This window comes from Parambassis ranga, chromosome 15 (genome assembly GCF_900634625.1).
Source record: "Parambassis ranga chromosome 15, fParRan2.1, whole genome shotgun sequence".
Lineage (NCBI taxonomy): Eukaryota > Metazoa > Chordata > Actinopteri > Ambassidae > Parambassis > Parambassis ranga.
The window spans coordinates 19,374,394-19,386,252 of record NC_041035.1 but is presented as its reverse complement, the minus strand read 5'-3'; the positions used below and the strand labels follow the sequence as shown (position 1 = coordinate 19,386,252).

General features: G+C 46.6%; 1 protein-coding gene across 4 annotated transcripts; it reads right to left on the bottom strand.

Moving 5' to 3' along the window:
- Window positions 1-929: 929 nt before the first annotated feature.
- Window positions 930-5,363, bottom strand: cyp1b1 (cytochrome P450, family 1, subfamily B, polypeptide 1). Of its 4 annotated transcripts, none has more exons than XM_028423674.1 (3): window positions 5,301-5,363; window positions 2,338-3,376; window positions 930-2,111 (listed from the first exon to the last, which is right to left on the bottom strand). In XM_028423674.1, exons 2-3 carry the CDS (start codon window positions 3,312-3,314, stop codon window positions 1,520-1,522), a joined length of 1,569 nt encoding a protein of 522 aa, XP_028279475.1. In that variant the 5' UTR covers window positions 3,315-3,376; window positions 5,301-5,363; the 3' UTR covers window positions 930-1,519. The 4 variants fall into 4 exon arrangements, with proteins under 4 accessions (XP_028279475.1, XP_028279474.1, XP_028279473.1 ...); XM_028423673.1 differs by having other exon boundaries at window positions 2,338-3,324; window positions 5,301-5,360; XM_028423672.1 differs by lacking the exon at window positions 5,301-5,363 and adding an exon at window positions 3,396-3,692 and having other exon boundaries at window positions 2,338-3,324.
- Window positions 5,364-11,859: the final 6,496 nt, after the last annotated feature.

Genomic DNA, 11,859 nt, shown 5'->3' with positions numbered 1-11,859 from the left:
AATCAAATTACCACAGACTCATAGTTGCAACATAAACCTGCAGAGTTCAGCCTGTGACAGACTCCTCCTCTCTGCATTTAATAGATAACAGAGCTTCATCCCCGCTGGTCTTCTGAAACCAGCAGATAATCTGAGTTTAAGTGCCATCACACCGTTCCTGAGCTCCTATCAGTCTGCAGCAGTCCTCTGTCTGCACAGAGCTCAGCTATGTCCAAGTTACACAACTCAGAGTGTGTGTGTGTGTGTGTGTGTGTGTGTGTGTGTGCAGCATGCGAGCCTCGAACAGGGAGATTCATGCTAATCTTGGTGATGCAGTCTTGACAGGTCTGAGCTGTAATGACACAGCGAGCGTCTCACCAACACTTCATGCAGTGTTTCGGCCAGCAGACACCTTCTGTCACCATGTGTGACCGTCTTTGTGTCTCTTCTCCACGAGGACACCGTCTGTCTGTTGGACGGTGTGTGAGGAATATTCGCTTCCTCCTGCAGCTTCCTGTAATACAAGCAGGCAGATAATACGAGCCTTCAGGGTCACTGTCTTTGTTTTCCGTCAGCTGAGCTGTGTTAAGCAGAACATTAAAGTTTGATGATCTGTTGTCTAAGTTGACCCCCACCACCACCTCCACCACCACCTCCACCCCCCACAGAGACAGCGGGCACAGAGAGCGTGATATCAGTGATCAGGGAGGACAGGATGTTCTGACAGAAGGAAATACAAAACACAGCGCAGGGGACGGGATCTCACAAACACTCCCTTTTCTTTTCTCACCTGATCGTCCACACACACACACACACACACACACAGAGTCCTCCAGCTCAGCATCAAATAACAGAAAATAAGAGCATTAAAAAAAATAAACATCTGTTTATTGTGCGACTGTAGAACAGCTGACAGTATCACAGGTGTGGGAACATGTTGGATTGGAGGTGTTTACTGGCCCTCACAAAGTTTATTATTCTCAACTAAACTGTAAAAAAAATGAAACATTTACACATTTTTTAATCACTCATCTTCACCTCCTCCCCCTGAACTCTCAATCACTGCATCCAGCAACACTTCATACTTCATTTATTTTATTATAATTGCTTTGTTTGTTTGAGACAGACAGGAAGTAATGACAGCAAGAGAGACAAAGAAATAACTTAAACCTTATTTAAAGAAAATAAATACGTCTCTGTGATGATGAGACGTTTAACAGCAGAATGTTCCTCTAATGTTCCACCCAGTAAAAGACTCAACACTGGTTAAATACACTGTATGATGTGTCTCTGTGGACAGCAGGTCTCTGTGTTCCTACAGACCACACGCCCCATGAGCTTATTCACCTGTTAGTGGACGTGTTAGGATCCACTTTTACCTTCAGAGTAGTTATGTTTGCAGTAAAGGGAAGAACATGGACCGGACATGTGACCCGGTGTGGGGCTGATGAGTCTCTCTGCTCAGTCAGACGCAGCCTGAGACCTCAGGTCATGTCTGTGTGTGTTCACAGCCTTCATGTGACTCCGGTCCTGTTTGTGTTCATCCTGTCTTCGCCTCCTCTGGCGGTTTCTGGCTGGTTGCTGCGTCCAGCTGCGTCATGTCGTCCCGCAGAGTTACCCCTATGGAGAAGGGGTGAGGTTTCAGAGTCAGGCCGTAGTTGTAGTCCAGTTTGGGGGCCCTCGCCGGGTCCGCCGTGATGTTGCACTGGTGTGCAATGATGGCGGTGAAGAGGAAGAGCTGCAGCTTGGACAGATCCTCGCCGATGCACCGCCGCTTGCCCAGAGAGAAGATGAGCACGCTGCTGGTCAGGTCCTTGTTCAGAGCGCCTCGGTGGTCCAGGAAACGCTTGGGGTCAAATGTGTCTGGTTGGGACCAGATGGCCGGGTCGTGGTTGATGGACCACTGGTTGATGAAGATGACCGTGTTCTTTGGTAAGGTGTAGCCCATGATGGAGGTGTCTGTGGTGGTGGAGTGGGGGATGGTGAGGGGGACGAAGCTGGTGAAGCGCATCACCTCATAGATGAAGGCCATGACGTAAGGCAGCTGCGGCTGGTCCTCGATGGAGGGGACGCGGCTCCGGTCCACCACCCTGTCCACCTCCTGCTGGAGACGCACCTGCATGTCAGGATACCTGCATCACAGGAGGGACACACACGTTTAAAAGTCTGGGACACACACACACACACACACATACACACACACACACACACGCTGCTGAAATGTGCTGACTGGACGCTTTTCCTTCACTTTCACTGCGCGCGCTCGGAGCCCTGAGCTGTTACGTAACACTTCCTGCAGCGCACGCGCCAGGTTGATTCATCACTTTTATCATCAAGAGAAAAAAGACTCGCGCTTACTTGACCAGGAGGAGGATGATCCACTGCAGCGCGGTGGACAGGGTGTCCTGACTGGCTCCGAATATGTCTCCAACCGTGGGAATCACGAAGTCCTTCTGGTATGAGAGTCCAGTTCTGTCTCTTATCTGGTCCAGCGCCACTATGAACGCGTCCGTCATGTCCCTGATGGTGCTGGACTCGATGGTTTTCCTGTGCTCCATCACTTTGTCACGAATAAAAGCACCGAACTCCAGGTTGAGCCTCTTGAAGTTATCAAAGATGGTTTTGATCGGGTTCGGGAAGTACTGGAGCCAGGGCATCACGTCCACGATGCTGCCCGCTCCCACGGTTTTGGTGAACTGGTCGTTCCTGCCCACCACCTGCTGGAACTCCTCGTCCTCGTACGAGTACCTCTTCCCGAAGCACACCGCGCTCATGATGTTGGCCGTGGACACCACCAGGTACGTCATGGGCTGGAAGTACCGGTGCTGCTCGGTTTTGCCCACGAACAGCCGCAGCAGCTCTCTGAGCTCGCAGAGGACGTGGTGTTCATAAGCCTTCTTGGTGTGCGGGTTCCTGGTGGAAAACATGCGCACGGTGGACTGCGCCACTTTGCGGTGCACCTTCCACCAGTCCGAGACGGTGCCAAACGCGAGGCTGTCCCCGTTGCTGACGTACTGGAAGGAGGTGAAGTCCGGTCTGCCGGCAAAGTCTGGTCCCTGCTTGACCAGCGCCTGTCTGATGGAGTCCCCGTTCAGGACCACCACGGTGCGGGAGCCCAGTTTGATCTGGAAGACGTTACCGTACTTTTTGGCCATGCGCACAAAGTACAGGTGCGGCGAGCTGCCAATTTGCGCAGCGTTCCCGATGACCGGCCAGGCGAAGGGTCCGGGCGGGAGGGAGTCCGAGCTGTGCCGGAGCCACCGCCACAGGTGGAGGGAGAACAGGAGAGTCACAGCCGCCACCAGGAGAGCCGTCCCATCCAGTGTCACATCCATGATGGAGACTCTGCGGAGGAAGGAATGACCATCAGAACCAGTCTGAACAAGTTCATCAGGTTCTGGTGGATCAATAAATACCTGTCTGAGTCCGTGGGTCATCGAAAAATCACAGCTACAAAGTATTTGATGTTTTTTCCACAAAAACAAACGTCCCACTCCCACTGGCAAACTTTTCTATCCACAGTCACAGAGTGTGCAGCGCGCACAGTGCAGTGTGCATCCACGGACAGTGGCGTGGGAGCGGTGTGTGTTTCTCTCTGTGTGTCTCTGTGTGTGTCTCTGTGTGTGTCTGTGTGTGTGCAGCAGCAGCCCGCTCATGCTGTAAAGCCCCACAGCGCCAAGTGAAGTCATTTATGGCGCAGAGCAGCGCAGCATCACGGCCCGTCAGCTTTGTTACAGTGGGCAGGTTTGTTTCAAAGGGTGTCACGCCACCCTCCCACTACACCCCCCCCCCCTCTCTCTCTCTCTCTCAGGCAACGGATGTTTTTGCGAATGGGAGCTTTGAAACTCATAGTTGATGAATTTACAGGAGTGATTTAATCACACACACATTATACAGTTCAACTAAAACAAATCATTTTATTGTCTAATTGATTTATTTCTGAGTGATTTATCTATAAAGTATTAATAATAATTCAGGAAAATAAATTAATTAATAATAAATAATAATAAAATATAGTATAATATATATAATATATGTATATATATATATATATATAATAACTAAAAGCAGGGCTCAGAGGTTGAACTTTGAGCTTTATAATTTATTATTTTATTCTAATTTATAATAATAATTTCCATTGACTTAGATAATTCCTCCATTATTATTATTATTTGCATTTGCATTATTTTAAAATGTGTTGCATGTGAAGCTTCTTGTAAAATGATGAAAATCAAATCTCTTGATGTGATCTCCATCCTCTGATCCTCAGTTATGGACGCAGCAACGCGCCTTTTTCTGCTTCAGATCCATAAATGTGAGTTTGTTTATTTACAGTTTTTTATGATGTGCAGATTAGCGCAGATTAAAATAACCTGAACCTTCGCCTGCAGGCAGCGGCTGTTTGCTGTGATGTTTGTTTCCTCTGAGCTCATGGTGCGTTTTCCCATCGAGCCGCCGGGAGGAGGCGCAGCCCGCTGCAGCTCATTAACCCCCCGCTAATTAACAGCGTCCGCCGCTCTGCAGGTCCTGCAGCGTTTTAATATTACGCACAGAGACCCCCAGAAAAGCGCCATCACGGGTTAATGGAGACCGAGAGATGAGTGATCAGAAGTGATCAGATTTATTGATCGAATCAAATGATCTGTCCTCTCTCTGCTCTGTGAGAATCAGAGCAGCGGCTCCAGCAGCTGATGTTCCGGCTCCCTGACTCTCTGCTGGGCCCTGGGCCGGTCCTGCTCAGCTCTGACCTGGATTTGTGATTCTGAAAACCCGCTTCAGCACCGCGGACAGCGGCTCAGACAAACCCGAGGTCCTCTGACCCTGCGCCGTCAGGCTGCGGCTGCGCCGTCACCGTCACGGTGGATGTGAAACGATTATAAATCCATAATCTATTATTTATCATTTATTAAAATATTATATTAAATATATAAATACAATAAAATAATGTGGTATAGAGAGAAAATAAAAATCACAGTATTATTAGATTATTAATATTAGTATTAATACTCGGGCCTTTATTTACTTGTTTGCTGCAATAATTTGATTTTTATTACTAATGTATCGATAATATCACGATAACTACTGAAAATTACGCCTTTTAAGTTTCACTGCAGTCTTCTGAAGATATATTAATTTTAGATTATTACAGATTATTATATTATTCCTGTTTCAGCCAGAGACAAACTTTCTCAAACTTTCTCTTCTTTTTTCTGCTCTAAAAATCTAAAATAAATCTGGGCTCATTATGTGGTCCAGCAAATTATATAAATGCATATATATAATATATATTTTATTCTATTCTCTATATATATTCTACTTACTGAGTCTCGGCCCTGCAGGTTTCCTGCTGCTGATCCTCCTTTGTCCCAACACTGAACAGATCCACGAGGGTGGAGACAAGAGAGCAGTGAACTGGTCCCAGCCTCTTTTATGGCAGCACCCAGTTATTAGACCAGACCCCAGCAGGTCCCCCGACCTTTATTCCACAAGGTATGTCAGCAAAGAACTCCGTAATCCTCTGATAGGCCTGACAGTGGTTTTTCTGCCAGCAGTAATTCTGATAAAAATTTATTATTATTATTATTATTAAATTTAAGATTATATTTACTTTTAAAAACATGTCTTAATTAAATTTCCCTTTTCCTTCACATTCCTGAATATATTTGATTTCATGTTTATTAGTGTTAAATGCAGAACATGTTTTGTTAAAAAGTAAATCTGCATAAATGTCAGTATAAACCTGGATGAAACAAGCATCAGGTTTTCTGTTTAGTGGGAGATCAGAGTGGAACAGTCATGGCCTGCTCCCCCTCAGAGGTGACCGAAGCTGCACAGTACACTGTCGGCTGGTCGGGGCCCACACAGTGGCGTCCGCCTCGGGGCCCCGGACGGAGCTCCTCGCTGCTGCTGACAGCTTCAACAACAGTTTCACTTCCTGCTTGACTGACAGCTCAATTGCTCATTGCGTGTGAGCAAACATGGAGGTCAGGGAGGAGCCCGGGAAGGTGTGTGAGTGAGTGAGTGTGTGTGTGCAGGTGATGATTTGCTCTGTACCTAGCAGCGCTCCTGTCTGACTCCTGCAGCATTTTCCACATTCAGAGGATAGTTCTGGTACAAGAGGAAATGGATGTGAGACATGTCAGGAAGTGACATCATCTGTGAACAGGAGTGATAAATGAAACCGGCCATTATGTTGATTTATGGCTGTTATGGAAGCAGACTTTTTTTAGAACTCCTGTGGGGCTTATCTCACTCTGCGAATCAATGCAGGGAACTTCTGGGAAAACAGAGGAACAGAGGGGACTGCCCAGGGCTGCTCTGAAGGCGCTGAGCAGTCACGCACATGTGCCTCATCATCGGGGTGACAACCAGAGGAAAAAACCTCTGACAGCTCCACCACACACACAGGTCTCCCTGCGCCTGTTCGTCAGGGTGGAAGCACAGAGACGGTCTGCAGGTGAAGGACACACACAGTGAGAGGAGCCACAGAAACAGCAGACATGAAACATTCTGACTGATAGATGTGACTCAGTCAGCTTCATACGCTGAGGTTCAGGCTCATAGATCCTCTCATGGGTGGAGGCAGTGGACCAGTGTTCTGCTGTGAAGGTCCCAGCCTCAGTAAACAGCTTCATTTCAGGGACTTTACTCAGAATTCCCAACAATACAGCGTTTCTGAGGAAAGGGCCTCATCTCAACCGCAACTTAACCGCACAGCGTGTGCGACCGCCTGGCACGCTTTGATTAGAGTTCACGATGCAAAACCACAACATTATTTTAAAGCTACACACTAATCATTTTACAGTATGTGTGGATGTGCAAAATGTGCACAGTGAGCGCCATCATCTTTTAGGGTGGAGTTTCTGGTGATGTGCCGTCCATCCCATCCAGACCTGCTGGTCTGTCTGAAGTGCTGAGCTGGTGCTGACCTCACACACAGAATCAGTTTGGTCTCTGTGGATTTGTGTGGAGCTGGCTGTGAAGGGGGGGCGGATTCAGACCTGATTCATGAAGAGACGTTGGGTACGGTTGAGCATTCTGCACAAACTGAGACTTCACAGATCTGCTGTTTAAAAGAAGACACTCTGATATATGTTCAGTACCCACTAGTGCAACAGTTCACTGACAGTGTGAAGAATCAGGGCCGAACATTGTGTGTTAGTTCAAGTGCAGCTCGCAGCAGGAGGACGCTCCTGCAGCATTAAAGCTGAGAAACGGCTGCTAGCTGCTGCATTCAAACTGTGAGTCAGTGGAGTTTGGATAGAAGAGCTGAGAACAGAGACAGAACGGAGCTGAAGGAAAGTCCGTTTTGGACACATGCAGCTTCTGAACTTCAGCCAGAGCTGACTGCAGCAGATACACGTTGGACTGAAGTCACTTTGTCTTACTGCAGGTCAGAGAGGCAGAGGAGCGGAGGGTGTGGAGGCAGAATTCTCTTTTGTGTTTGTCTGTCCACTGAGAGACACAAACTATTTTTAGTGCATCGACTTGTCATCGTCCGACTGCTCCAAATAACAGGCGGCCAGTTTGTTCTGCAGCTGAGGATGTGAAGGAGGTCGGCCACGCTGCGTTTCTGCACGTCAGAGGAAGACAAAAGTGCAAAGTGTCCAAACTTTAGCGTAGCTGATGGCGCCGGCGTTCTGCTCTGCTGCCCCCCTGTGGCTAACCATCAGTGAAAACCTCTTTAATGTGTCTGACTGTCAGATTAAAGCCAGCAAATCAAACCCGGCTCTGACAGGAAGCCTCCATGTTTATAATGAGCAGACACATGCTTAGTGTTTGACCCGATAATGACCCGAGCTCCATGCATGAGCTCGGCTCTCATGTGCTGTTTGCTTTACTCTGTCACTTTAACCATCAGGAGCTGCTTAACAGACAGCAAAATGTGAACCACACGCACACACACATCAGGGTTGTGTGTATGGCCCTGTCTTGTTAATTACTTTCCATTAGAGATGAATCCGCCCGCCGCCGTGTGACTGTTCTGACCACCACCAAACCAAACTGTCATCCATCTTGGCGATGAGTCAGGGAGAGTTGAGCGCTGGGGCAAACCTTTCACTTTGGTCCGACCGCGAGCGCCTCATTACGACTGAACGACCCCCGTGACTCCAAATGTCAAACCGTCCCAAAACAACCCCCCCTCCCCCTCCCCGCCGATATTTCCCAGAAGTCCACAAATCCTGTGTTTTTCTTTTCTTCTTCTTTTCCATCTAGGTTCATGAGAATGATGCTAATGAGTGTTTCAAGTATCCTAATGACCTTGCAGATTAACTGAGCGCTCATTGAGGTACCTCTATCTGTATAGTCCTTTTTTTTTTTTTGTCCGGCCCAGTGCCACAGAGGCCATTTCCAAAGCGTAGTCAGCAGCCCGTGAAGGCGTCTCCCCTCCATTCTCACACTAAAAGGGCATTTTCCCCCTTGAATTCTGTGCGGCGTGCATGTCGGATTTTTTTGTCACGCTGGAGGACAACCTTTTCAGGGGTCTGCAGAGTCCAGCGCAAACTGTGGCTGCTTCTCTGGAAAGAATGGGAGGCTTATTACGCGTTCCGCCGCATGACTGCGCTTTTCAAACCCACGCCAACTAAAAACAGCCGTTCCCGCTTCCATCTTTGCAACTGTTGTTGTCAGTTATTGTTTTTATCGGCCCGATTGAAGAGACTGACGAGAAGCCGCTGGAAAATAACCAGTGAACAGAATGCAAAGAGCTTCTAATGAAGCGGATGACTGTGTGAGGGAATGAAGTGAGGAGGCCATGTTGGATTTAGACATGAGGAGCTCTGCGAGGTTTATTTGCCCACTGGAGAAACAGACACATCTGCCTCACCTCGCCTTCCCCTGCCTGACGAGGCCTGGTCTTATCTGGTCTCTGCGTGAGGACGGTGCTGCTATTCTAACTCGAACCAGGTCTGTCATTAGAAGTCACTGAAGCTTAGTCGTCTCCCCCCTTGTGTTTATCTCTCCCCCCCCGTATGAGAGGTCAAAGGTGAAGGGAAGCTTAGCCTCTCCTCTGAGACCCCCTCCCCGCACCTGTCTGTGGTGTTTGTATAAGAAAGTAATGATGACGGACAGTCGTGCACGGTAGGCCGCGGTCGGCGGAGCTGGAAGTCACGCGAAATGCGGCCTCTTCCTTTTCTGCACATGAACTGAAGCAGGGATGTTAGAAGAAAGTGGTCTGCTGTGACGAGGATTAGTTAGCCCAGCAGAGACACTCCAACCTCTGACTGTGGTCCTAAGTAGAGAAGAATGCAGTGAGAGGCTCTGCAGTTGTTGCATTTGTTGGTAAATCCAGAAGAATTGTCTCCCTCTTGTCGTCCATTTCTACGTTGCTATCAATAGAATTTGTGCTGGTATAGCGTAATTTATTAATCGATTAATCGGTGTATGATGAAGTTGCTGCAGAAGCAGGAAGTTGGCGATTTCAAATGACACCCACCTCTCAATCAAATTGTTCACCCTGCCTTAATATAATAATAAAGCCAGTGTGGAAGCTTCAGAAACTGCAGTTCTACCTTTGGCCTCTTGGGGCTGAAATCTAAAGTGAGTCAATCTTCATCGACCTGCATATTTCAGATAACGAAGCGTGTGATAACTTTGAGTGACAGGCGTCTCAGATCCACCCATGCTCCACCTCCACCTTCATCTCTCAAACACATGGATCCTACATTACCCACAATGCATCAACATAGTGTTGTTGGGGCATGGAGGCGTGCCCAGTGTAGGGGAGACCGGGGCTTGTCGTCACACTTTTTACACTGTTATATATCTTAAAATTAGTTCATCAGATTGTTCAGAAACACTCACCACATGAAAGAACTTGGGCAAAAAACTCTGTATTCATTTCGTTTTAATATCTGTTTTCTGTGCAGACTTATCAGCATTTAAATAGGGGGACAGTTTCTTCTCCTGTGAGTTTTTTCTTTGTTCTTTCAAAAAGCAATCACAAATTGAACAACCACTAACCACCAGATTCTCTGTTTCTATTAATATATACTCACGCAGTGAGACAAGTTGCCCCATGTTTTCTAATATCAGCCATATTTGAAAGTTAGCTTGAAGCAGCACTGTAACTCAGGTCTGGCCAAACACTTTATTCTCTCTTCTAACAGGTTCAAATGTTAAATAATTGATATTTGTGTCTTTAAGCAGAAAATAACAAAAAATATTCAGTTGGTATTTTTTACTTTGACATGTGAAAAATGGGAAATGTGTCCTCACCTCAGTTAACAGTGTGCTTTGGTTTTCCCAGACAGGATGTGACATTATGTTAAAGCACAAAACTGGTATTCCACTTTAGAGTAGACCCCCTTTGTGGCCAAGTTATTGCAAGTGTGACAACGATCCCCGGTCCTCCACCGCCTACCTTATTGCAGAGTTTGATGTGTTTCTGTTCATATTTGATTCTAACCTGTTTAAAGTGACAGCAGAGTTGGAGTCTGGAGTCCACTGAGACTGCAGCAGCTCTTCGGATCACATTACAGTGTGTTGTCTTATGTTTGTGTCCTCACGGCTGGTAAACCCCAAACAAACCCAGCATCAGTCCTCTGAAGCATTAAACTGTGACTTATTTTGCCACTCATGTGAAAACAAAGGGTGTATAAAATGCCCAGCCACAACAACTGTGCAGTGATCTGATGCTGTGGGAGCTGCAGGCGCATGGAGGAGGAAAGGGGGGCGCCTCCTTCACTGTACGCTGGTTTTTTTTTTCTTCACTTTTTGCTGGATAACAGCACCAGGAAGAAACGAGCTGTGACTGCTGGGGTGTGTGGAACAGCTGGACTGATGTCTGCATGGAGTAAGACTGGCTGTTGTTTTTTATGTTTGGCATCATCGCGGTGAGGACGGTAACTGCACAGACACACGTTACACTGATCACATGGGCTCAATATGTAATTTAAAAAACATGCACCATGTAATCACAGTGAGAGGAATCTGTTATTATTGATCTGTTATCAGACTCAGCTGGGTAGAGGACAGGTAAATGCACTGTGTGAGGTCTTTGAGTGATGAGCTGATGTTGTGCACAGTTCATTCAGGGCATCAGGAGGAAGCCGCACGAGATCCTGGATTAAAGTCCATTCAGGCTCCGCACTGTATATTCTTAGCGTATTGTTTCATGGGGGGATCGGTATTTCCTTTCAGCCTGTTGCTGCTGATACAGCAGTCTGATATGTCATGCAGTTGTTTTTACATTTACTGGAAGTTGTGACTTAGATATATGCTGCTCACACACACACACACACACACACACAGACACACACATGTTTAAGATTTGAACTATAATATTTTAGATCTTTGAGCTTATTTTAATTTTTATTTCATGTATTTGTATTTTTAAACACTTTCTTTGATATTTTGAGGAGCTTTTTAGAGATTAGGAGACAGAATAATCAAATAATCAAATAAATAAAATATCAGAATTGTTTGATAAGTTTATCTTTTTTCTTAACTCAGGGCCTGTAGATTGTTTTATGTAGTTTTAATGCATACAGTGAATCAGGAGAATTATAGATTAGACACAATTAAAAGAAGGACACAAAACAGACTACTTCCTCTCCACCCATACATCCCCCCCACCCTCGTCCATAGACTTAAACCCCTGACAGAAATGAAATAGAGAGAAGGAAGGGTGGAGGAGAGAGAGCCGCAGCAGAACCTGAATCACAGCAGCTACAAAAAAACAAGGACACACCAACGTTCTGCATTTTTTAGGGGTCAAAAATGATATTTGTAAACACACAAGCTGCTCCTACAAGGTGTGGAGTGTGTGTTTACTTTGGATGACACACTTTCTGATGAAAGGTGAAATAAATAACATAAAAGGTGCAGCTTTTTAAACTCGCACACACACACACACCAAAAAAACGTCTCCAAACCGAC